Below are 27,729 nucleotides of genomic sequence, written 5' to 3'. Positions count from 1 at the left end.
TCTAACTTTTAAGCTCGGGATCTGCAAACAGTCGTGAAGCCCCGGTGTGCCTCAGCTATAGATTTAAAGACGATTGTGCGGTTTTAAATCTGAAAAAATGGGGATGTTAAGGAAATATTGCACTGGTATGCAATTACATACCTCTCTTTGCAATGTGTATAGCGCAAATGTCACAAACGAAGTTTAATAGCGACCCTGAACTTACGTATGGCTGATAGCAATGCTAGCAGACACCGCTAATGATCCGAACGGATTGAAACAATTACACGTAGGGGTCCCGCACTCAGCTTAAACCTCTCACAAACAACCTACAAGAGGAACGTTTAATTGTACAGTTTACTCAACACAAAACCTCATTCACAAACATGGGCCCGCGGTGCTAAATTGTTGTTTTCACGCTTTAACAATGAGGAATGAAACACAGGGCCGTGCTTATTTTCTAGCCCCCGCTACATCAGAGAAAAGGCAAAATTAGCAATCAGGGGGAAAGAAAATGCCATTAAAAGCTTTCTGCCGTCTCACAATACAACCGGGGGAGCTTGGCTTTAGTCATAGCTAAGCGAACAGCGTACGAGTGCCTGCGTGGATTGCTCCGCCGCTGTGTCTAATGGCGAAATCACTGCACTGTAAAATGGAAATTTCGAACTTGATTAATTTATGCATTTACGGGCGCTGTCTTTGTGATGCTTTTGTTACGGCGCTTTATTGCTCCCCTAAATTGGGTCTTGGTGAACTGTGGCGAAAATCAAGGTGATGCGAAAACGAGGAAGGGAATGCTAAACAGAAAGTGTTTTTTGGGGGTGACTGTAAACAACATGAGGGAGCTTGAGGATTTGAGAAACAGCTCAGGGGCAATTCTCCGAAAATGTCAACCATACTACGGAAAATCAACAAAGAAACCAAAGCGCTTTTAAAGTGCTCATTTATGTCTATATACCACTGCATTGAAGTGCTGTAATGGATTTTTTCAACTAAACTGCATTGTTTATCAGCCGACACAGCAATACCGCAATGAGAATTTCTGCCGGGCAAAATTTCATGGTTTTAAAAGAAGGATCAAAGGATGGTAATTTTCAATAAGCATTTTCCAGAAAGGCAAAGAAATGAGAAGAGAAATATAAACACAAAACCGCATAAATGCATGTATGGCCTGTAACAATAAACTTAGTTTATATAATGCATATATTATATTGCACAAGCATAATGAAAGCAAGGCTCCAGACTAACGTTTTTTACTAGGAGCCCCTGACTGAAAAATTTAGGAGAGCAAGCCTGCAATGCAATTATTCAAACGTTTCTTCAAAATAACTGTAGTACTGACAAATGTTTGTAAAACTGCGGCATTAAATGCGATGCCGTCAAAAATTTGGGTGCACCTAACTTTTGTTCTGGTGCACCTAAGAAAAGAAGTTAGTCTTGAGCCCTGCAAACTGGCATTTTACAAACCCAAAAGCAAAAACCTTTGTTGAAAGAGAAGTTTTCAATGACATTTATGCTTTGCTGACAGCATCTATACCTTAGGGTCAACTAAGGGCCTCAAAGCACTCTGGGAAATTGCATTGTTACTTCTCTAGTATAATTTCAAGTCTTTGTAAATGATCTGACTTCTGTATGAGTAAATGGGCAATAAAATTTCGTGGAAGTAAGGAAAGAAAACAAATTGATTGTACAAATGGATGTTGAACATTTCAGATGGATGTACGAGATCTATCGCATTCTTCTGAAAGATTTTAAGATCTTGCAGTGATATAAATCTCTCTAAAATGCTTTTTGTGTTGCCAGATGCTTTTAAGGCTAATCTGTAGGCGTCAACAAACATCAGTCATTTCAAAATCAAAAGAAATAGTTTACTAAGTTTTCAATGATCATGTCTCGAAAAAAAAAACTTTTAAAAGAATATTTTACTTTCATAAAAATCTGATAGTTTACTCACTCCCATGTCATCCAAGATGTTTATGTCTTTCTTTTTGTTCAGTCGAGAAGAAATTATGTTTTTTGAGGAATTTTTCTCCATATAGTGGAATTTCAATGCAGTTTAAAATTGCAGATTCAATGCAGCTAGGACTCTAAATGATCCCAACTAAGGCATAATGGTCTTATCTAGAAAAACGATCATCATTTGCCAAAAAAGTAGTACTTTTTACCACAACTTCTCATCTTGCATTAGCCGTATGACGCCACAGCATGACATTACGTATTACGTCATCACGTCAAAAAGTCACGCATGACGCATGCGAAAATGCCGCTTCAATGTTTACAAATGTTGAGAAAGAGGACCGTTCGATGTTGTTGTATGTGGAATTATATTAATTAATGTTTATTGTTTAAATTGGTTCATAAGTGTGCATTTCACATATGTAACACGTGACATTTCGAAGTGATTGCGTAATACGTAAGGTCGCGGTGGCGCTTCACACGGCTAGCGCAAGACGAAAAGTAGTGGTTTAAAAAGTACTTATTTTTCGATTGTTTCGCTAGTTAAGACCCATATGCCTTGGTTGGGATCGTTTAGAGCCCTTTGAAAGTGCACTGAATCTGCAAACTGTTCCCTAAATCCACTATATGGAGAAAATTCCTGGAATGTTTTAGTCAAAAATGTAATTTCGAAAAACAAAAAAGATAAACAACTTGGATGACATGGGAGTGAGTAAATTATCAGAATTTTTCTTATGAAAGGGAAGTAATCCTTTAAGATACCATACAAGTATAAATCCTGTTGCATAAAAAACGCCAGCATACAGATTTGGAAACGGCACGAGGGCGAGTATATAATTACAGAGCTGTTCAATTTATGCCTGATATAATCCTACTTGACGAAGCCAAGTTAAACTTGAGTGTGTGGTTCATGCTGACCTTCGATGGGAGCCAAGATGACGCGTGAGTGATCGTAGGCGATGACGTTGGCGTATCGGTTCTTGGGTTTGTTGACCTCCAGGTTGGAATGTTCCCAGGTGAACTGCTGGCCCGGATCGATGGACTGTGGAAGAAAAGCAGAGAAAGAATCAACCCTCAGGGCTTTTCCCAAATCTCACGGCATCACACGAACGAATACTAATGTTGTGGAGAAACGAGCGAGAAAGCAGCGAGTCGAGCAGCGCTGTAAAGTATATTTCACTCGGATAAACGTTCACAGCCAGATAAAAGTCCAGCCACTCCTGCAATCGCGCTTCACATTAAAGTGTAATTAAAAGCCGTTCCGTTATCGCTTTAAATATTCACGAACGTTCGGCCAGGTAGCCGTGTTGAGATCATTACACGGACAGTGAATAATAGCAAAGGAAACATTGATAAAGGAGCCTGTTCTTTCCTGCGAGGGAAAGCGGGGTGAATTAGAGCCGGCCGGTCTGACGCCGCAAGATAAATGCTGCTGCATTCCCAATATGAGATTTCTGAATAAATATTCTAGCCCCCTGTCAGGGTAATTTAGTATTTCATTATGATTCTGAGTCCGTCCTCGGGCGATGGCGCCGTCCCAGCTCCTCTGGTTTGAGGGATGTTTTTATTTATTGAACATCTTTGCATGTTGAAATTGGGGCTAAATAACCCACAATGAAGGGTTTGACGTAATTGTTCACCCAGCAATAATTACAGGGGCAAATGGCAACAAGATGAACTTCTACTGTGTTCTCGAATCCACTTCAGTCTTATCGTTCAATGGGTTTTACCTCGGATAACCAGCTATAGATCCGTTCTTCAGATCTATAGACTCACGTATGCTTGAAAGATTAATGTCGTAATCCAGAGTTTTATATAATGCCTTATATCTGACCAAAATCCTTGCGCTACTGTATAAACTCAATGTTTCTCTTATCTTTCGTTTTAAGTTACCTCCTTATAGTAAAGTTATAATTTACTCATTTGTGACACTGGACCACAAAACCAGTCATAAGTTGCATGGGTATATTTGTAGCAATAGCCAACACTACATTGTTTGGTCAAAATTATCGATTTTTTTAAAAATAAAATCATTAGGATATTAAGTAAAGATCATATTCCATGAAGATATTTTGTACATTTCTTAACGTAAATATATCAAACTTTGTTTATTATAAGTAATATGTGTTGCTAAGATTTTCTCAATATTTAGATTTTTTGCTTTCTCAGATTCCAAGTATCTCAGCCAAACGAAATTTCTTATCCTAACAAACCATACATCAATGGAAAGCTTATTTATTCAGATTTGATTTGATATGGATCAATCTCAATTTCGACAAATTGACCCTTATGACTGCTGTTGTGGTCCAAATTATTGTGTTTATTTGAAATAATTTGGTCTGATATGAGTTATGCATGATTGACTGAACGTCTTAATAAGGGCATAAATAAATATGATTACATATTTAATATACAAATACATATTTACATAAAAATGTATATTTAAGATACACAGGATATTGGTTTTATTTTGATCATTTGAATTTTACACAGTTTCCTTTTATATAATACATATGGTTAAATTTTGTATTTTTTTACGAGTTTGGTCAAGATCTGGAAAATCTGGAATCTGAGGGTGCAAAAAAACCCCACAATATTGATAAAAACGCCTTTAAAGTTAACTAAATGAAGTTCTTAGTAACATATATTTCTAATAGGGATGCATAACGATTAATTGCGATTAATCTATAGCAGAATAAAGGTTTTTGTTTACATCATTTGTGTGTGAACTGTATATAATAACTTTGTATAGATAAATGGACATGCATGCATATATTTAAGAAATGTTTATATGTTTATATACATTTGTATATTTATGTATAACTTATTTTATATATAAATATGAATACTTAATATATAAATATATATTTTTTCTTGAAATGCATGTGTGCATATACATAATTATTATACACAGTTCATACACACATATATGATGTAAACAAAAACTTTTATTCTGCTATAGATTAATCGCGATTAATTGTTATGCATCCCTAATTACTAATAATAAATAATTTTTTTGATATATTTATGGTAAGACATTTACAAAGTATCATCATGGAACATGATTTTTACATTATATCTTAATGATTTTTGGCATGAACTATTTTCCCCGCCATTGACGAGTTTTCTCGTCAATTAAGAGAACACATTTCCCTGACAATATCGTTTTTTTCTAACGAGATTTTAAGGTAATCTGTAATTCCGCTATTATGTTACCCAATTTATAAAAAAACTGATGCAAAAACAATTAAACTTATCAATTTTAAACTCTGTGTATGTTTTGATCTCCGTTCTGAATCTGATCCCTAACAAAATACCTTTACAAAAATGCAACTATTTCAGCTTTTTGTTCAAAATTTTGTATTTTTAAAGAGACCTACCCATATATTAGAGGTTATAAAAAGAGAAAAAATACAGATAGGATGAAAAGTTTTGTTTGTTTGTTTGAAAGCAAAGGGGTCTGTTCTTTAATTTAATATATTTGTATGTTTATATATTTAAAAAGAACATTTTCCTGGAAGGCATTTTGTGATACTTAAAAAAAAAGGCTGGTGTAGAATGAGTTAATTTTTGACACACACAACGTATTTTTGGCTTTTTCTACAAAAATACCCGTGCTACCTATGTTTTGTGGTCCAGGATCATATTTATATAAATTATTCTTTCAGGTTTATATGCCAATTTATATGCTAAGCTAATTGTCCCAAAAAACGATAGCGGGTTGGTTCGTCTCAATAATTCCTATGTTCCTGCTGAGATATCAGACTTAGTGCGAGTCGTGTGCCATTTAAAACGGCATTAAGTCTTGATGGCAATGTGCACTGAGACTTAAGACGGACGACGACATTTGCTCTATGCAAATGAAGGCTGAGTCAGCAATACAAGTGCTAATCAGCAACAGCTTCGTTTTAAACCTAGCATAGCAGTTCATTGTGAGACAAATGCTAAAAGTGAGGGTAAAGAAACTTTTTAGTGAGGCAAATTCACTGTTGCAACTTCATGCGACCGGCTTACAGGCTTTAGTTTTTTAGGAAGGTCTTACCTCGTACTCTTGGGAGAGCTTCAGGTTGTCATTGGCCTTTAGTAGGTCCGTGTGCTCCGCCAGCTCAGTGATGGGTATGGGCGGGTGGTTCATCATACCTGCAGAAAACAAACATATTGTCAGTAAAGTCACAATGTACAACAGAAGCAGACTCGAGATATAAGTGCAGCAGGGTGTGTGGGGTGGAGGGAATGAAGTGGGCCAATGTGACACAAGGGTGATGTTAGGGACACGGTGTACCAGGCCAGAGCTCCAATCAGGATTGTTTTTTTTACAACAGGCCGTATTTATAGGCTACAGAAGATTAAAAACGAGGAACTTGAGCGATGGTGCTTGAAAACCCCCGGACCAATTACAGCCCAATGATAGCAGTTCAAATGTTTTGCAATACTGAAATATCTTTTTCTGCCTCCACCGTTGCAAAAAAGATGAATGATATCCCAAGAGCAAGATGACACTTTAAACACTCGGTGTGTAAGACAAACCGTACGCGTGTCCTCGGTGATCTGAGACAGGAGGAGTAATGGGCGTGGTTGCTTAAGTGAAATCGAACAAATCTCCCTTCAAACCGAGTCACAGGAGCGATAAATTGAAACGAGACAAAAAACTGCCCTTGAGAAATGCAGCCACGTCTACCGAGGCAAAACGTAATAGATTTAATCAAATGCGAAATCTCAAAAGCTCTTGTAGTTTTCACAGAGGAGAGGCAGAAACGGATTTGTTCGCGATAAACAGAATCGCTCTTGATTTTTACTCATTTTAATTTGGGGGGAAAGCACAAAAACAAAACGGTACAAAGACAACATTAGTTTTCCCTCGTGTAAACTTCCGCCTTCGCAGTCTAACAGCTTTTTTGGATTGCGATAATTTCCTGTCATCTGAGCGACTCCCGTGGATGAGCGAGGGGTAATTGAGGTCTTTGTGCTGGTTTTCTTGTGAGAGTTCTGGCCTGGGGTTCAATGACCTGATGGTGCTCGAGTTAGTTTGCATATGCTCGCTATGATGTCACAGAACCCTAGAGGATTCTGGGAGTTTTGTGTCTGAGTTAACCCTGAGATATGAATTAGAAAAAACGGCCACATTGTCTATTTACGACATTTTAATTAGACGCTAGCATATTTCTAGACTCTCCTGCTTCAGAGGTCAGACGTCGGCTAAACGTTGACATCTTTCAAGAGTGCTGTGATTTAATTAAGCATTAATAATCTGCATAATCACATTACCCATCCTCAATTTCGCTTTCTGTTCATAGCTTTTTATAAACTTGATTTGAATGTGACAAGGGCACGTCTTGATTTTATGCTAATTTTTTAAGTGGACACCAATGCAAAAATGTCTTTCTTACTTAGTATTTTGTCTCGTTTTTACTACAAATATCAAAAAATTCTTAAGTAAAATGACCTAAGAAAATAATTACATTTTTTTTACTAAAACTATAATATTTAAGTAAAATTGTGCTCAAAATACAAAAATAGCAAAAAACTAATTAAAAAAATTTCAAGGGTCTAAGAAAATTTTTCTTGAATTTTTTGAAAAAACTTTTTTTGCTTGTTTTAAACCTCTTGAAATGCATCATGATTTAACACTTTATAAATATTTGCACTGAAAAACAAAACAAAATACTTACTTAGTATTTTTGTCTTGTTTTCAGTACAAATATCAAAAAATTATTGATAAGCAAAATGACATAAGAAAATAATTCAATTTTTTAGAACAAAACTATAAAATTTCAGTGAAATTGTGCTCAAAACAAGCAAAAATCTAATAAAAAAATTTTCAAGGGTGTAAGAAAATTTTTCTTAAATTTTTAAGTGTTTAGAAAAAAGTTAACTTATTTTTAATATTTTATCCATAATCCATTAGGAGATTTTTTTTGCTTGTTTTAAAAACTCTTAAAATGCATCTTGATTTAACACTTTATAAATATTTGCACTGAAAAAAGACAAAATACTTACTTAGTATTTTTGTCTTGTTTTCAGTACAAATAGCAAAAAAATTATTTATAAGCAAAATGACATTTTGTGCTCAAAACAAGGAAAAAAACTAAAAAAAAAATTTTTGCGATTGATTTAACACTTTATATATATTTGCACTGAAAAAAGACAAAATACTTAGTATTTTTGTCTTGTTTTCAGTACAAATATCTAAAAATTCTTGATAAGCAAAATGACATAAGAAAATAATTCTAATTTTTAGACCAAAACTATAAAATTTAAGTGAAACTGTGCTCAAAAAAATAAAACAAAAAACTAATAAAAAATTCAAGAGCGTAAGAAAAATTTTCTTGATTTTTTTAAGTGTTTAAGAAAACAGTAAACTTATTTTTAAGATTTTTTCTTAAACCATTGGCAGATTTTTTGCTTGTTTTAAACATCTTATAACAAGCATAAAACATAAAAAAAATTTAAGGGTGTAAGAAAATTTTTCTTGAATTTTTAAGTGTTAAAAAAGTGAACTTATTTTAAAGATTTTTTTCTCACCCCATTGTGGTTGATTTTTTGCTTGTTTTAAAACTCTTGAAATGCATCTTGATTTAACACTTTATAAACACGCAAAAAAAAAACTAATAAAAAAAATTCAAGTGTATAAGAAAATTTTCATTAATTTTTAAGTGTTTAAGAAAAAAGTAAACTTATTTTTAAGATTTTTTCTTACACGATTAGCAGATTTGCATCTTGATTTAACACTTTATAAATATTTGTACTAAAAACAAGACAAAAAAACTAAATAAGTCTTTTTTTTTGCAGTTTGTAGGCATGACATCTTGCATCTATCCCTCACAGTTTCCCTTTTAATATCTTGCTTGTGCGTTTGCTATTGTTCCTCTCCAATATCTTATACTCATCAGTCAGGGACTGTCTTGAATCAGTTTTGCCCTCTTAAAGCGAACCAGGTTAATATATGCCAAAGCACTCCTGAAAAAGATTTGAAGGGCAACTTTGGCAAACATGATGAAATCCGTGCCGCATGCTAAACACGAACAGCTTCACAACGCAATAAGACAGGCCACCTAGATCCAATCGAACCTCGAGATGATTAGCGCTTTTTTCGAATTCGAGTCGACCGCAATCGCTCATTCGTCTTCTGATTCTATAATAAAGGTTTTAATGAACTCTCTCTATGCACAATTACATTGAATCTGACAAGAAACGCATGTATTAACCCCAGGAGATTCACAGCAGACTACATATTTACAGAAAGGACCTGATTCAAGGCCCTAGGACACGAAAATGTTTGAGGAAATGTACTATTTTTCATAATATATATTCTTCCCTGCAGCAAAATCGTTTTATCTGAAGCAATCAGCGGTGAGATATAACGCACGAGAACGCAAACTGTATAATTACATATTTTCAGTCTTTCATTTGCGCTTGGCAGGTGATAGAAATAACAAATCCTTTTGATATCCGTCTCTTGTTCATTTACATCTAAAAGCGCTGGCTGCACTTCCCTGTTAAAAAAAAAAAGGGTTGGGCTCTCTTCTCCCGTCGGAGGGCGGGAGGGTTGTAATGAATGTCGGACCATTGTGTGCGGAGGGGGTTGAATTAATTCTGCTCTTTATCTTTCCCTGCAGAACGACCCGCCGGTGGAGAACGAAACGGGGGGCTGAACAGGGAGGAATGATGCTGGAATGTGAGAGAAAACTGATACAGAAAACCCTTCAACATCATCAGCTGTGATCGGATCACTTGAACTGTGAATTAATAGTGCAGCCAAAAGCAGTCAAAAACAAAAAAGTCAAATCAAAAGCTGTGTTGCGAATCAAAGTTAAAAGCAGCCATCAAGTAAAAATAGTGACATATTAACTGCATAATATAGGATTAACTTGTTGGAAATGCAGTTTAATAAGTAATGTCTTTATTTATTATAAAATATATATGAAGCCAACATAATGAAGGTGTCAATTAAAACCAAATAGGGCTGCATAACGAATAATCGCGTCTAATCGTATACAAAATAAAAGTTTTGTTTACATTATTTATGTGTGTGTATGATGTATAATAATTATAAATACAAATGTAAACCTTTATATACACATGTAATTATTTCTTAAATATATACATGGATGTGAGTGATATACATTTTTACATTTATATATAATTAATAAATTAATTAAATAAATAAATAATTTAATTATACCTGCATGTGTGTGTATTTTTATATACATAATTATTATATATACATAATTATTATACACAGCACACACACATAAATGATGTAAACAAAAATGTTTATTTGGCAAATGATTAGTCACGATTAATCGTTATGCAGCCCTAAAACCAACTGCACAATAAATTCAGTTTACTAATATTTCTGACCACACAAAAGATAAGAAATTATATTTTTTTTATTTGAAATTTTATTGCAAATACGATCAATGTATAGGCAGAAATACGACATACCAACCCAATCTCAAGGGAAGTCGTGGTATAGTCACAAAATATTTTATCTATTTATTTACTTGTGTTCGTTGTTTTCTCTTTTTTCTATTTTTTACTTTTGTCGCTTGGGGTTGGAACGACATGTTACATTTCCGACATCCTAACTAGGACTGTAAAAAGATTAATCGCATACAAAATAAAAGTTTTTTTTGCATAATATATATGTATGCACTGTATATAATTATTATACACACACATGCATATGTATATTTAAGAAACATTTACATGTATCTAAATATTTATTTAGATTTTAATATATTTTATATTATTTATAAAAAAAAAATATATATATATATTCTTAAATGTATACATGTATGTGTGTATATAGATGATAATTACACATAATACACATACAAATATATTATGTGTTAACAAACTTTTATTTTGTATGCAATTAATTGCAATTAATCTTTTGACAGCCCTAATCCTAACCCAAACACCAAATCGAACCCCAACCCCAAGTGACAATGATTTAAAAATAGAAAAAAAAAGGAAAAAACTAAACATAAAATGACACAAAAAAACTATTTATAGAAACTCGTTCTGAGTGACAAGGAAAAAAAACATTCGTGCTCAATGAAATGAAAACCCCCTCGAAAATCGTGTCTATGAAAATCAAATATTTCGTGACTATACGCCAAGTGCCATTATCTTGTAGACTATAATAAAACAATTTTTGCAAATGACATTTGAAAAGGATTTGGCTTAATCCTAAATGTTCCCAACTGTGCTTTAATTTGAATGATGACTGCTTTAAACTTTCTCTGGTTATAGGTGTGAAATTAGCCCAGATCTGGCAGTTTGTGAGGAGTAAGTCATATGCATATGTACTGTGAGGACACAACCAATTATTGGCACGTGGGGCATTAAAAAAACATAAGCAAACACAACAGCTCAGCGCGAGATGCGAGGACTAACTTTCATAGTCAAAACTGGATGCGCTGAGCGGGCTGCTTAGACCAGAATCTGTGAAAAACAGCAAAGATGAGAAAAGAAAAATTCCCTTTTAATTTACTGAACCAAATCTTGAAATGACTTAAAAATGAATAAAAAGAAAAGATCAATCCTCCTTTACACGTCTATTCTCTCGAATTAATATTGCAAACTGTGTTGTGCATTTTTAAACAGACAGAAGAATAGTCCGGCCCTGCTTTGAATGAAGGATGAGATGCTTGTGAGGGTCCCCGGTGGTGGATCTGAAACCAGTAAAAGTAGGACCCGCCAAAATGAAGATGAAGCTACACCCATGTGACAGTAAAGATGTAAAGACTCGCATTATGGGGCAATAAAAAAACAACATCAAGCAGAAAGCAAGCTTTCTCCATGTTACTTTAGTACAGCGGTTCTCAAACTTTTTGCCGTGTATCCCCCCATGTGTACGGTGCATCCCTTAGCAGACCCCTCAAACTTAAGATTTGAATTAAACAAAACCTTAATCCCAGGCTTAAAGCTAGTCCTACCGTGGGTTCATACCAGCTGCGTTTGAGGTGTCAAATTCGCGTCTACTGTGTCTAGTTTGCTGCTTGAATATTTTGAGTTTACTCGCCTCATTCGCGCGTGAAATTCTAGTCATCGAGACATTCATGCAGAAATTCACGTCATGGGAGGGGCTTCTGCGACACCGCTCGCATCCTGTAATCACGTTACCACTAGAGCAAGCTCCTGATTGGTTAACATTTTCCCGTCAAAGTTCACATTTTTCAACTTGCGTGTTTGCCGTGGAAATGTTTAATTCGCTGAAACGTAAATTTGCGGCATTCTCGCGAACTAGATGCGCGAATGAGGTGGAATCGCATCTACCGCGCTAAACGCCTCATTCGCGCCGCAAGACCTCCAGATGCGCGTCAACGCGTCTTCACATTGACTTAACATTGAAATCACTCGCGCTTGACACCTCTACCGCGGCTTGTGTGAACGCAGCACTAGACTAAACACGTTTGGGCTGTCTCATCTGAAAATAACTTGTACTGACAGATCTTTACTCTTTCCCTGCCATTGACGAGTTATCTTGTCAATTAAGAAAAAAACATTTGCATAAAAAACTTGTTTCTGAAGAATTTTTTATTTTAATCTGCAATACCGCGATTATCCACTAGTCTATCAGACTTACCCAATTTATAAAAACTGCAACCAAAACTTTATTTACTCATTTTAAACTATGTATGTTTTGATAATCGTTCTGAATCTGATCCCTAACAAAATTCCTTCACAAACATGCAATTATTTCAGCTTTTTGCTAAAATGTTTTCTTTTTAAAGAAAAATACCCATATTTAAGAGTTCATAAGCAGAGAAAAAGCGAGATTGCTGTGAAAACGCACTATTTGATGCAAAAAAAAAACATATTCGCGCCAGTTGAAAATATTCAACTCAAGCAAAAAAATTTAATCAGGTGTGCAATCTAGAGCGAGGACACGATGCTTCGCGTTTGGTGTGTACGCAAGCATAATTTCGCAGAATTTAAGATGAATTAATGCTAGTGGCATAAAACTAGGGCCCACCTGGCACCATCTCGCGCCCCCCCAGTTTGAGAACCACTGCCTTAGTAGTACATGTAGTAAGCATGGTATGGTGCAACTTGTTTTTAATCATTCAGCCTATTTAAATATTTAATATTATAAAATTATAGATTGTGGCGTTAAAACAATGCTAAACAATATGTACTATAGTGTCATATACAGTAAAAAACACATCTATTTTGTGCCATGGTACATATCCACGGTCATTTAAAAAACATACATTCTTGTTCTTTCTGAAAACATCAGATGGCTGCGTTTATCGAGCGCTAAAAACACATCCGTCCGTTTGGCATCTTAGCATCGGTCCAGCTGTCAAAGGAAAGAGAGCGGATCGACGCTGTCTTCAACTTCTGTTGTCCTGGTCTAAACCATCTGTGATGCCTTCAGACAATCCTTCACACAACCTCACACTAAAGCTACATTTGCTACATAAAGAAACTTGGATGTAGGATTGTAGCTAAACAATACTACTACACAAAATCTAAACACAGCTTTTCCCATGTTTTAACCTGAATATCTGACGTCATTAGCATAACCCATTATGTTTCATCTCTGCATCTCGGTCATCCATGTGAACTGAAGTATGTTCATAAGAACAATGACCCTTGTTAGCTAATGGAAATGTTGCGGACGTATTCCTATCCAAGCTAATTGGCCTAACATGGCTGTTTAAATAAAATTCACCAAGCAAAGAGATAATGACTTCCCTCGCTTCCTTGCAAAGCGATGGTTGCTCAATGATAACGTGGAAGTGGTAAATGAGCGTCGCCTCTTCTTGATAGAATAAAAGCATCGTAGCAGACAACAAATAAGATGAAAGCACGCCGGGCTTCGTTCAGACGTGTTATTAGGTGGCGGCTGAACAAGATGCTCGACAATGGACATGTGATTATGGGAAATGAGTCGGTGATAGCACCTTTCCTCGAGCCCTCTCTCTCTTTATCTCGGGTGCAGATGGAAAGCTTCGGACCGAGGTCGCGGCGTGACCTCCTCGGCAATATTGCCGGCTTTGAAACGAGAGCTGTTTGATGAGGAGACGCCTGAGAACGAGAGGAGGGAACAAATTCTCTCCACGCCACTTCAAGGAGCCCAACAGAAATGTCAGACTAGGTTTAGCGTCCAAAGCCGGCGAGAATGAGAACGGCAGAGAATGTTCTTTGAACCGGAGGATTTGGGGGAAACAAAAGATAGTCTGCTTTTGAATGATATGCGGGAGGGGACGCTCACGTAAAGCTACGCGGGCTTAGGTGGTGGTGAGCTTTCTCACCACCTTGAACGCAACCTTTGTTTTAGAGCAAGCGTGACTGATGGGTCGTTCGCAATTATTATCGAATAAATTGCATCAGCACAGACACAGATTAGAAATAACAGCGGGCGCACTTCAAATTGACAGTTATATTAAATTTAATTGACAACGTGTGTCATATCTTCACACTTCAAAGCGTGGATTTGTGCAGCTTTGTTTGGGGGAATCTTACAAAAACATGGCAGTCATATTTTAAATCAACATCAAAATAATAAAAAATATATGTTATATGTCTATTGTTACGCTATTTTTTATGTTACAATGCAAAAAAAAACGATTGGTCCATAAACACGCTAAATCTTTTTAACACCAAAGTCATTTAGTACTTACGACCCAAATACTGGCTAATACACAACATCAAGTTTAAAGTTAGGTCGATTGTCTGCGTATTTGTGTTGTATGTGTTTACCTGGGGTTTGGAAGTTGATGCGTCTCATCTCCACCGGGTCTGTCGGGTGGTGCGAAGTGATTTCGGCGTTATTCAGCAGGCATTTCGTCCGTGGCTCCGACTCTTTCCGTTTGCTACTTTAAAAAGAAAAGCACAAAGAGCAATGTAAATAAATTTGAATGGACACTCAGTGTCCAATTCACTCAATGATTCTTGATTGATTGATTCGTTTGGCTGATTCATTCAAAAGAATCACTCCACGCAATTAGTTTGTGATTTGGATGGGACTGCATTTTAATTTTTCAATAAAGTTAGCCAAGACAACGCTATATGAAATTGATGTTTGCATTAATCTCGACACAAACAAATCACAAGCTCACACAAATATACGATATACAGTGGGGTCCGAAAGATGAACTTTTTTCCAAAGAGTATTAACATCCAAAATCTATTCAATATAAATCATAACTTTTATTTTGTTCAACCTCATTAAAACTCAGGTCCCCACTGCACAGGTATATGAAAAGCAGCACAGAAAACACGGTGACTGTCGAAGCCCAAACAAAGCCAAATCCACAAACCACACAGCACTGCTGGCAGGTTAAAAGGCCCGTCGCTCGAAGCCGCTATTTCATTCCGCCGTCTAATTAAAACTGGGTTTTATGCTGAGCCCGAGCGTTTTCTTTTGCCCCCTTTGAAAACAGCAATAAAGTACAGCCAAGACTCACCTGTCTGGCTTACTGCATCCGCGGCAAAGCGAAATAAATATATAAAAGGAAGAAAACACAACCAGAGAACAGAGCAGAGGAGAGAAAATAAGAGAAAGAATCAATAGAGTGCATTTAAATTCATAGCTGGGCCAGATCGGCCTCATCTGCATTTGGAGAAACCTGTATTAGATTTGTGCGTGAGCCCGTTGGGTGGCTATATGATCTCAAGACGCCAGAGGTTAAACCCAAGGTCCTGCGAAGGTAGGAAACACTATCCAGCTTTTAACCTCATATGTGAGGCATTAATGAGCAAAAGCTTCCCTTTGAGTTTGAGCGCACTGGCATGCTAAAAGTCAGAGAGGTCCGTTTCGACCGCTATCGGTTATTAGCTGTCACCTCATGAATTTTTGATGAGTTGGAATCGACAGCCTTCCTTAGCTTTGCTTTGAACTTTTTAGAACTCCGCTAGCGCTGGAGGCAACATTTCTAAAAAAAGTATCTGTCTTCTTGAACCTTTTAGGTTTTATTGCATTTAACGTGCATTTACAACGCTATCTCATGCCAATTCGTATGGATTTTATTTTTGTACGATTTGCTTTTGCCCCTGTGACACTGGGGTTAGGGGTGGGGATTCACTTCGTAGGAATTCTTACAAATTAGCCAAATCTTAAAATACGTACGAATTCTTGTGAGATCAGGCTGGCATTTTATGATAATTATATGTTTTTGTACGATTCACTTCGTAGAAATGCATACGAATTAGCAAACTCATAAAATGCGTACAAATTCTCATGAGATCTGGCTGCATTTTATGATAATTGTATGTTTTTGTACGATTCACTTCGTAGGAATTCTTACAAATTAGCCAAATCTTAAAATACGTACGAATTCTTGTGAGATCAGGCTGGCATTTTATGATAATTATATGTTTTTGTACAATTCACTTCGTAGGAATTCATACGAATTAAGCAAACTCGTAAAATACTTACGAATTGTTGTGAGATCAGGCTGGCATTTTATGATTATTGTGTGTTTTTGTACTATTCACTTCGCAGGAATTCATACCAATTAAGCAAACTCGTAAAATACTTACGAATTGTTGTGAGATCAGGCTGGCATTTTATGATTATTGTGTGTTTTTGTACTATTCACTTCGCAGGAATTCATACCAATTAAGCAAACTCGTAAAATACGTACGAATTCTTGTGAGATCAGGCTGGCATTTTATGATAATTATATGTTTTTGTACGATTCACCTCGTAGGAATTCATACAAATTATCCAACTCGTAAAATACGTATGAATTCTCGTTAGATCAGGCTGGCATTTTATGATAATTATATGTTTTTGTACGATTCACTTCGTAGGATTTCATACGAATTATTCAACTCGTAAAATACGTACAAATTCTTGTGAGATCAGGCTGGCATTTTATGATAATTATATGTTTTTGTACGATTCACTTCGTAGGAATTCACACGAATTAGCAAACTCGTAAAATACGTAAAAATTCTTGTGAGATCAGGCTGGCATTTTATGATAATTGTATTTGTTTGTATGATGCACTTAGTAGGAATTCATAGGAATTAGCCAAATCGTAAAATACATACAAATTCTTGTGAGATCAGGCTGGCATTTTATGAAAATTTTATGTTTTTGTACGATTCACTTTGTAGGAATTCATGCAAAGTAGCCAACTGGTAAAATACGTATGAATTCTGGTTAGATCAGGCTGGCATTTTATGATAATTGTATGTTTTTGTACGATTCACTTCGTAGGAATTCATACGAATAAGCCAACTCGTAAAATACGTATCAATTTTCGTGAGATCAGTAACCGAGTTTAGGATCCGTACTGGCCAAAAGTTTTAGCATCACTACTTATTTTTCGTTCGTACAATTTTACAAATAATAGAATAATAGTAGTTAAAACTATTAAATAACACAACCCGAGGTATAAAAACTATGCAGACGCGCAAAAAATCATCTAATTGATGTTCATGAAAGTTTTTGTAAATCTTTTTATGTTACTAAATTAATGTTGATTGAGACTTTCACTTACTTCTTGTAAAGGAGAATGGCGATCACGATGCATATGATGAAGACCACGGCGAGAACCGGCCCGACCACCCATATAAGCCCATCTCCACCTGTCTCAATGGGGTGAGGATCCACATCAGGCATTGTTATCGGATCCGTGTAGGGGCTGGACGCAAACACTTTCTACATGGGCGCAAAACACACATTTTAGTTGGATGTAATTTGTCTTTAACGATTCATCAAGCAGAACCTTGGATATATGTTCATTGGAGTTTTACACATGTTTAGGATTATTTCCCCTCACCCCTCCAGTAGTGTTGAGCTCAGCAAGGATGAAAAACACATATTCTTGCCCAGGGTCGAGGGCTCTGTTCTCAAAGCCGCCATAGACCTTCTGGTCACCCAGAGCAAGGGGCTGATGCATGGATGAGGGCTTGAAGCTGGCAGCGATGTAGGGTCTCTTCCCGTCCAACTGCTTGAGCTGACGGGTGGTCCGAGCGTGACGATGGCCGAATCTCCTCTCGCCCAACAGCTGTGGAGGAAAAGAGGGAGATTAGAGAAACACGGTTCTGAGAAATCACCACTTTAGGAGCCGTAATGGTCCCTGGTTTACTTTCTGTACAAACACTAGCATTGGAAATCATTTCTATGGGAATTGTTTGGAAAATCCAATTGTACTATTGATTTACACAAATGTTTATTTTGTTGTGTACTTTAAACACAGAACAATGGACAACAAAATTACATTCTTAAAGAAACAACCAAACAAAAGTATTTTTAAAGCGAAAGTCTGAAAAGAATAAGTAAATAAGTCGGCACACGAAAGACCCCAAAATATCAAAAATGTATTAATTAAAAGACTTTCAAATGGCGTGTGACGTTTCGGGCACACAGGCTCCTCATCAGTAAAAAAGCTAAAGTCTAAAACTGTTTGTCCCTTCCATCAATTGTACAAAACATCGATTGTACAAACAGTTCTGAAACAAACAAAAACAAAAGTGCGCGATACATATGGAAAAAATAAACCTACAAACAGTTTTCGCACGATGGTCTCTGCAGACTAAACCAGTGCAGAAAGCATGTCAGTGGCAAAAAAAAAGAGACGTACTTGAGCTGTGAGTCGAGAAATTAAAATAATAAATAAATGAAGAACAAGCGCCTGTGTCGTTCGCATCTCAAGGTCACATCTCAAGTGGCTCAGGCATGGCAATCTGCCAGCACTCGGGATGAGAGCTGTATAATTGTCCCCTTGCCCTGACAAACCTCCAGAGAACAATCCCACAATGCCCTAGCGAGAAGACTTTCAATGGCCAAGGCTCCAGTGTGTCTGTGATACAAGGTCAAAAACAGTAATGTTCACCTCTTCTAGATCCAGCTCATCAGGGTTCTTGATCTGTCTTATTGGTCCTCTACCCTTCTTCAACGGCACCACCACAACAAAGATGGTCCTGCATTATAGATAAGAAATTATATTTAAGCGAACAATTCATGGACTGGAATATAAATCGTAAGTAAAGTAGAATTGTTTGGAAAAATTAGAAGTGTAGCCAAATGATTACAATGCATTTCTCATGGTTGCCACAAGGGGTGCAATATCAAGTATTAGCATTACCAATTGTATGTTTTATGGTCATTTTTTTCTTTTTAGGTCCACTGCTATCATATAAAGACTACATGTATTAAGCGTTTCAGTTTTAGGGACGTTACGAAGGATGTTTTCCTCACTTAATCATGTCTTTGGTTTCCAGTGGTGGGAAATAAATGGCCAACGTGTTGTCCGGCTCTCTACTGAGTTCCAGCTTTGGTTTATTAACTAGAATAGGCGGGGCCGTTCGGGCGGTGAGCTTGTGCTTGGGTCCGCCATCTGTGCTCTCCGGACAGGTGATTCTGAACTCATAGTTGGTGTCGGGCCGCAGGTTGATGATGAGAGCTTTGGTCGTCTTAGCATCAATGCTGGCCTTTTGCCTGTTGTACTCGACCTGTGGACGATGGGGATGCAATTGTGATTTAGCAAAATTTTGTTTGTTTTTAGTTATTAAGCACTCTAGTGGCACAAACATTTTATAAGACTACCCAGCTGGCACATGACCAACCTTCAACGTTGAAATTTGGTTGAAATAATGTGAGTTGTTCGTTCAACATTGATATAACATTGAAACAATGGTTAATGCTAAACGCGATATCAATGTTGAATTCAATTTGCAAAATCAATGCATATCTCAAAGTTAATTTGCCATTCACGCAAAGACCTTAATTCACCCATGTTAAAAGTGAGATGTTGAAACAACGTCACAATATCAACGTTGATTCAATTAGCAAAATCAAAAGGTAATTAAACCTTGATACAACCTTGGATCAACGCTGATTCAACCTTGACTCAACGCTGATTCAACCTTGACTCAACGCTGATTCAACCTTGGATCAACGCTGATTCAACCTTGGATCAACGCTGATTCAACCTTGGATCAACGCTGATTCAACCTTGGATCAACGCTGATTCAACCTTGGATCAACGTTGAATCAACCTTGGATCAACTCTGATTCAACCTTGGATCAACTCTGATTCAACCTTGAATCAACGATGGATCAACGTTGATTTAATGATGGATTAACGTAGTAATGCCAGCGGGGAATGTACAACAATGAATCATTTACAAAAAAATTAGTGAATTGGGTCAAAGTAACTTAACCACTGTGTCATGTTACGGTAACATAAAAATTCACAGTTTCTGTATCAGTGGTGGAAGTTTACTCACCATGCAGGGGTATGGGAATTGGCTATTGGAAAACTTCCAGGTCAGCAGGACCGTTGTCTTGGTAACCAGCTTTACAGTGAAATTCTTAGGAACATCTGTCCGGGTGTAAATGAAGGGAAGAAAAATGAGACGAACATTTCAACAAAGCAACATCATAGCAAAAGCGCGATGGGGAACAGCAGAAACTGTTCTGAGTTTGCGACTGTTTTCCAGGGGTGTGGGGAGGTTTGATCCCTCTAAGTGAGCACACTGTGATGTTACTGTGAAGGGGGGCGCTCAGTTGGGACAAACAGCACGCTGGACTAGACTAGTGAACACAGAACCACAGGATCACACAGTACTCTCTGCCTGCCCCCGCCTGGCAATGCCGCCCCAACGAGCAGCAGTACCTTTTTGAATAAAACCCACGTTATATTTAACTAACCCACTGCTGCGAGCTCTCGCTTGGATTGGCACTGCCATGGCAGAAAGCCTGACAGAAACAAGGACAAACCCCAAACACAACATGCCCACACTTGTTAGCAGTGCATCATGGGGCGCCATGCTGCAAAACAACCCAGTGTGGGGTGGGGGAAGGGTGAATACAGAAAATGGGAGGGGGTTCTTAAACCAAAAATTAAAACCAAATTAAGTAAAAATGTGCCTAATTCAACTTCGCACGTGGTTCTCTCCTACCTTGTTATGCTAGGGGAATCTGAGTGATTGGATGAGTGAATGTGCTGGGCGTGTCTGACCAATCAGCACTTACCTCACAGAACCGATGCTCCAACCTTTTCATAACTGACTGACTTTAGCTTACTGACTGTTTTTACCTTTTTTTTGTGGGGTAGGGTGCTAGTGAGGTATGTGGCTCCCAGAGTTTATTTTGTTAAACGTGGTTTAGGTGGTTGTTGGGGGTTTTGTTGTCCCTTGAGGCAGGGGCGAGGAAAACAAGCAAACCCTACCTGCTTCGAAGGCCACTGTTCGATACTGGATCGGCGGGCTGTAGGGCCCTGGACCTACACTGGTGTGCGCTCGAATTTTCACATCGTACGCCACGTTGGGTCTCAAGCTGTTGAGGGTGTAACTGTTCTCGTTTGCCGGCAGACGCAGTTCTTTGGGTCCGCCAGCGACTCCGGCTTCCTGGTAAGCCAGCGTGTATTCAGTTATGGCGCCGTTGCGTTCGGCGAGCACCGGCGGCAGCCAGGAAAACTGCAACGAGCAGCAGGTGATATTGGGGCCCTCGATTATCTGAGGATACCCTCGGGGAACCTCCTCCGGGACTTTGAGTTCTCTTATTGCTTCTTCCCCGAAGCCCGATTTGGACTTGGCGGAGATCTTAAAAATGTACGTGGCACCTCGGTGGATGTTGCTGATGGAATATTCCAGCTCCTGCGGGTCAAACTCCAGCGTGGCCAGAGGGCTCACGTCCTTTCGGCCGAACTGCAGTCGAAAGCCCTGCACCTCGAGACCCGGAGCGAGGAACTCTGGGGGTTGCCAGCGTATTAACGCAGAGGTCTCTGAATTTTGATTGACGGAGAGGTAGGGAGGCCCGGGCACTGTTGGGAGAAAAAAGAGATTGCATTAAAATCAAATGAACTGTATCACATTTAAGTCTCAGTATAAAAAGAAAAAGTGCTTCAAACTTCTGGCTGTAAAAGGATTTATATTACAAGCCTTTTTTACTGCTATTTGAGAAATGGATACTTTCAACTACAATCTTTTAAGCATGTACGTACTGCGATAATACAAACTGGCATGCAGCTGATAACAATATATCTAAATCAAAGCAACATTTCTAAATCCCAGATGTTTCTCTTCCAAGTGTTATCAAGGCAGATTGTGAAAAAGCATTAAAAAAAGTCAATATCACTTATGTCCTCCTCTCCACCTTAGTCTTATAATCTCAATTGTCCATGTGTACATTCATACTTGCCATATAAAATATGCTAAAACCAACCCACCCTTCTTCTATGTTATTCTTTAATCTCAAACCAAACCTATTTATATTCACACACAAGACTAAAAATGCTCATGCAATGAGATACAAGATTGGAGATTCATTAAATAATGTCCTTAATATTGCGTCTACTATTTTGATAATCTTTACATGTTTAAGAAAAAAATCTAAAACTGCCATTTCGTCTGCTATGCAAACATAAAATGCTCAATGTTCTTGAACAGATGACAGGCACAGGGGAGTGGAGAGGGGATTTAACAAAGCTGAAAGACATTGAAGAAAAACATGTGAACAGATATGAGGACAAATGCCTCAGAGAAAAGGCCGAGGTGATGACGGAGATGTAGAAAAAGGTCCAATCTGCCGCAATGAAAGGACAATGAGGGTCAGAGACGCTGTGATTGCGCCCCCCTCCTCCCCAAAAGTACTCCAGTCCACTCCAATGGACGACACACAATCCCCTCCATACGGCCACAGGCACGTTTCCCATTAGACCCTGCATTAACGGCCACTGTTGACCTACGGGCGCTGATTAAGAAAGGATTGCGTATCTCTCTCGCGAGCTATGCTCCCTTTGTCCTGTAACAAATAACATAACCTTCAGCTATCACGTGACTAACCTCAACACTGAGTGATTTTAGGTCTTAAGGAGCAGAAATGCTTGTTAATATAACAAACCTAGTTAAAAACTGCAGCAAAGCATTTTGGGCCAAGCTAATATCAGAAGCATCTAAGACACCGTAGACCATACTATAATATACCATACAATCATACAAACGATGTAATTTTATTTACTAAAATAATATAAACAATACAGCATTATAAACTATACTACATTATACACTATACTAAACAATACAATACTACACATTATACACTATACTATACACTATATACACTCACCTAAAGGATTATTAGAAACACCATACTAATACTGTGTTTGACCCCCTTTCACCTTCAGAACTGCCTTAATTCTACGTGGCATTGATTCAACAAGGTGCTGAAAGCATTCTTTAGAAATGTTGGCCCACATTGATAGAATAGCATCTTGCAGTTGATGGAGATTTGTGGGATGCACATCCAGGGCACGATGCTCCCATTCCACCACATCCCAAAGATGCTCTATTGGGTTGATATCTGGTGACTGTGGGGGCCATTTTAGTACAGTGAACTCATTGTCATGTTCAAGAAACCAATTTGAAATGATTCAAGCTTTGTGACATGGTGCATTATCCTGCTGGAAGTAGCCATCAGAGGATGGGTACATGGTGGTCATAAAGGGATGGACATGGTCAGAAACAATGCTCAGGTAGGCCGTGGCATTTAAACGATGCCCAATTGGCACTAAGGGGCCTAAAATGTGCCAAAAAAACATCTCCCCCAGCCTGCACATTGGTAACAAGGCATGATGGATACAGGTTCTCATTCTGTTTACGCCAAATTCTGACTCTACCATCTGAATGTCTCAAGAAATCGAGACTCATCAGACCAGGCAACATTTTCCAGTCTTCAACTGTCCAATTTTGGTGAGCTTGTGCAAATTGTAGCCTCTTTTTCCTATTTGTAGTGGAGATGAGTGGTACCCGGTGGGGTCTTCTGCTGTTGTAGCCCATCCACCTCAAGGTTGTGCGTGTTGTGGCTTCACAAATGCTTTGCTGCATACCTCGGTTGTTACAAGTGGTTATTTCAGTCAAAGTTGCTCTTCTATCAGCTTGAATCAGTCGGCCCATTCTCCTCTGACCTCTAGCATCAACAAGGCTTTTTTCGCCCACAGGACTGCCGTATTATGGATGCTTTCCCGTTTCACACCATTCTTTGAAAACCCTAGAAATGGTTGTGTGTGAAAATCCCAGTAACTGAGCAGATTGGCTCGTCTGGCACCAACAACCATGCGACGCTCAAAATTGCTTAAATCCCCTTTCTTTCCCATTCTGACATTCAGTTTGGAGTTCAGGAGATTGTCTTGACCAGGACCACACCCCTAAATGCATTGAAGCAACTGCCATTTGATTGGTTGGTTAGATAATTGCATTAATGAGAAATTGAACAGGTGTTCCTAATAATCCTTTAGGTGAGTGTATACACTAATATAATACTATACACTATACTAAGTGATACGCTACTATACACACATACAACACAATATAATACTGCATGTTATTCCAAACTATACTATACATTATTTAATAGCTTTGATTGAATATGCCATACTATACCCTGTATGGTAATACATATATAATACAACACACTATACTAAATGACATACCATTAAATATGTTATACTAAAACAAAGTGTTATACAAAATTATTTAACATTTAACATTAAACGGCTGGCATTGAATGGTAGAACACAAAATGCTCCAGACAGCTGAAGCTGAGAAGCTATTTAACTCTCAAAAACTAGCACTGGAGCAAGAGGGTCAAAGCAAAACAATTAATTGAAGAGAATAACCACAGTATGAAATCTCTTCACATCCCACAAGCATGGTAGGATAGATCAAGAAATGTTAGTTAATATAATAAAACTACAAATGAGATGTTTTTGAACTACAAAAATAACCCTTATGCTTTGTTTAAAGTAGTCAGCAAAATTAAATATTAAAAAAGAAACATCACCTTCAAGCAGGCACTCCAGTGCGCTATAATGCATAAATACAGTAAGCACATCAGCCTCTTTTTTTAAGCGCCTGTCTGCTATCAACACAATTTGAATGATGGTTCTGCATGACTGATGGGCTTCTCGGTCCCGGCCGGGTCTTCTGAAGTCTATCTCCGGCATGCAGAATGGCAGCTCGGGGACGGGCGGCTCACGCAGATGACAGCTCGCCACGGAAGAGTCCATGCATAAAAGGGGCGTGTCGGCCCTTATCAATGCAATAAGTCAGGGGCTTATGTTGTCTGACAGTATAATGTTGCAGAAATGAGCCATGAAAGTGCCCCCGCGGTGGCTTTTCTTGGCCACATTGGTTAGGGTTTCTCCCTTTGGCACATGAAAGAACATAATGCCTCTTTTTTAAGCAGGGCCTGCTCTTATTTATTTCTTTTGTCTGTTAAAGCATTTCATCACAGTTTTAAAGACGCGGGGTGAAGTGTGTCGGCACGTCACCGCGAGTGTGTGTGAAAGAAGCGGTCGTGGGAAGTGACAGCCACGTAAGGTGGTACTGTCACATTGTGACACCTGCGACAGGCGCACCTGTCACAGCCATCGCGCGCCTCGGCATGTGAAGTTTTGTGTGCCCACGATGACATCCAGGAGAAAGACTGTAACTTTTAACACCTTTTACAACACAAAATGCAGTTTTGAATGTACATTCATCTGATAGCTTTAATATCACTCTTGCACCAAACTTTCAGCTACCAACCCCAACTATAGATTCCTTTTGCTTTTATGTACTCCAAAACACTATATGTCATACAACTGCAATCCCTTAAGGTTGATATTGGTTCCTGGAGCTCATAACAGCCGGCCTGCAGGCCTGTGGACTGAACTAATGATAATGTTATTATTACCCACCTGATCCTTTAGTCACCACTAGCTTGGGTTTGCTGCGGGCACCGTCTCCTTTGGTGGTGTAGGCTGCCACAGTGATGGAATAGGTGGTGTCAGGTTGTAGCCCCCCGATGACCATCTCCTGTTGTTAATGGACGGAGAAAGAGAAGTTAGCGCTGAGTTTGGGAGCTGAATCTTTTAAAAGTCTCCGGGATGTGTCACCCGCACAGGCACACCATCAATTTCCCCACTTTTCAATGTGACGTGGTGTTGTTTGTACCTGCTTCAGACTTCAACATTAAATAAAAGTATATCAGCTTTCCATGTAGGTGAGTGTAAAGTTACACGCGAGTAAAAAGTTGTGTAAAACTGTAATATCATTATATAAAAATTAAAGGTGCAGTGTGTACATTTTAGGATGATCTCTAGGCAAAAATGCAATTAATATACATAACTATATTTGCACAATGAACAGTTATGTTTTTATTAACTTGGCTGTTTTTGTCTACATACACTGTGGGTCCATTTACATGGAAGTCGCCATTTTGCGCCGCCATGTTTCTACAGTAGCCCTAAACGGACAAATTGCTCTACAAAGTGCGTCTGTGATGACGACATGTTTGTCCTGTGGTGGCTACCGTAGCTTCTCTATTTGTTTCGAAAGAGAGGGGTGAGTGGGGAACTGAGCTATTGGTTGCAATTCACAAACTCACCACTAAAATCTACACACTGCACCTTTAAATAAATTCCGATGTAATAAAGAATATAATACAGTTGGTTGCTAAACAGATTTATGCAAAAATGTATGTTTCGAAATGCCTTTAAACGCAACTCATCTAGAGTTTTAAATGTCCTTTCTATAATGTAATGGATGAAATGTGATCCCACGAACTAAATGATTATTCAACACCAGACTTCACTTCACGGTAGGTCAATATTATTGGCATATATTGGCGTGTCACCTAGCATGACCAGGTTATGGATTACAACACGTTGTAGTCTCTGAATGAATTCAACACAGAGTCTGAGCAAAGCGCTCGTGTAAACAGAGCGTCAGAATAATGAATTGTCAATGATTTTTCTGTATTTTATGTGAAGGCAGTGAGCATTGATCAGCAGGGAAATTAACGGCATGAGCTTTCAGGGAAATGTCAAACTGAAACTTAAAAGAGAAATTTAGACACATCCAACTTTTGGGGTTTTGAAAACAGATTACTGCTGCGAATGAATGAAGACAGAAATAAAATACAACTAATGCATTCGCACCTTTTAGTTACAATAACAACAGCTTGAAATTCACACAAAATACAGCACACTCACAAAAGCACAACACACACATATACAGAAAAGCACTCCTCCATGCCAGGCGTAAATGAACCCGGATGTTACATCATTTTTAGGGTACCGTAAATAGTTTTTAATAGCTGTTAATGTTCGGTGGACCATTATGCGTCGACCAGGCAGTCATGACAGTTGTATCCAAAATAGCCCCCTATATTATTTCACTATTACAGTCCACTTGAATAAAATGAATGGAAATGAGTAAGTGAATACGGACATTAAAGGTATAATTCACCAAAAAATGAGTAAAAAAGTAATAATTTACTCACCTTCAAGTTGTTCCGAACCTATATAAATGTCTTTGTTCTGCTGAATACAAATGAAGATATTTTGATCTGGGGCACCATTCACTTCCATAGTATTATTTTTCCTTCTATGGAAGTCAACGGTGCCCTAGATCTACTTAGTTACATCTTCAAAATATCTTCATTTGTATTCAAATAAGAGAAATTCATACAAATTACAAATCTCTTTAAAGGTGCAGTGTGTAAATTTTAGCGGCATCTAGTGGTGAGGTTGTGAATTGCAACCAATGGAGTCCACCACTCACCCCTTGTTTTGAAACGCATAGAAAAGCTACGGTAGCCGCCACTGGAAAAACATGTCATCGTCGGACACAACTTAGTAAAAACGTTTGTCCGTTAAGGGCTTCTGTAGAATCATGGTGGCACAAAATGGCGACTTCCATGTAAGGGGATGTAGTATGTAGATAAAAACGTCTCATTTTAAGGTAATAAAACATAAAAGTTCATTATAAAAAGGTCTTCATACACCTCTGATAATATAGTTTTATATATTATTTTGCATTTCTGTCAAGCAATAC

The 27,729-nt window shown here is 38.0% G+C and overlaps 1 protein-coding gene across 12 annotated transcripts in view; it reads right to left on the bottom strand.

Moving 5' to 3' along the window:
• Positions 1–27,729, bottom strand: part of ptprsa (protein tyrosine phosphatase receptor type Sa) — a 233,349-nt gene that overhangs the window by 25,575 nt on the left and 180,045 nt on the right. For 5 of the 12 annotated variants that reach the window (XM_065244402.1, XM_073813437.1, XM_073813436.1 and 2 more), the window contains 11 exons: positions 25,590–25,707; positions 21,081–21,674; positions 20,137–20,231; positions 19,106–19,359; positions 18,741–18,828; positions 17,685–17,912; positions 17,403–17,563; positions 14,653–14,768; positions 11,338–11,385; positions 5,978–6,075; positions 2,854–2,977 (listed from right to left, as the gene is read on the bottom strand). In XM_065244402.1, the coding sequence (XP_065100474.1) occupies positions 2,854–2,977; positions 5,978–6,075; positions 11,338–11,385; positions 14,653–14,768; positions 17,403–17,563; positions 17,685–17,912; positions 18,741–18,828; positions 19,106–19,359; positions 20,137–20,231; positions 21,081–21,674; positions 25,590–25,707 (1,924 nt within the window). The remainder of the gene's footprint in view (positions 1–2,853; positions 2,978–5,977; positions 6,076–11,337; positions 11,386–14,652; positions 14,769–17,402; positions 17,564–17,684; positions 17,913–18,740; positions 18,829–19,105; positions 19,360–20,136; positions 20,232–21,080; positions 21,675–25,589; positions 25,708–27,729) is intronic. The other 7 variants (XM_073813439.1, XM_073813443.1, XM_073813442.1 and 4 more) reach the window with 3 other exon arrangements.

This window comes from Paramisgurnus dabryanus, chromosome 24 (assembly GCF_030506205.2).
Source record: "Paramisgurnus dabryanus chromosome 24, PD_genome_1.1, whole genome shotgun sequence".
Classification (NCBI taxonomy): domain Eukaryota; kingdom Metazoa; phylum Chordata; class Actinopteri; order Cypriniformes; family Cobitidae; genus Paramisgurnus; species Paramisgurnus dabryanus.
The sequence above is the reverse complement of the archived record's forward strand: the minus strand, read 5'-3'. Positions and strand labels throughout refer to the sequence as shown.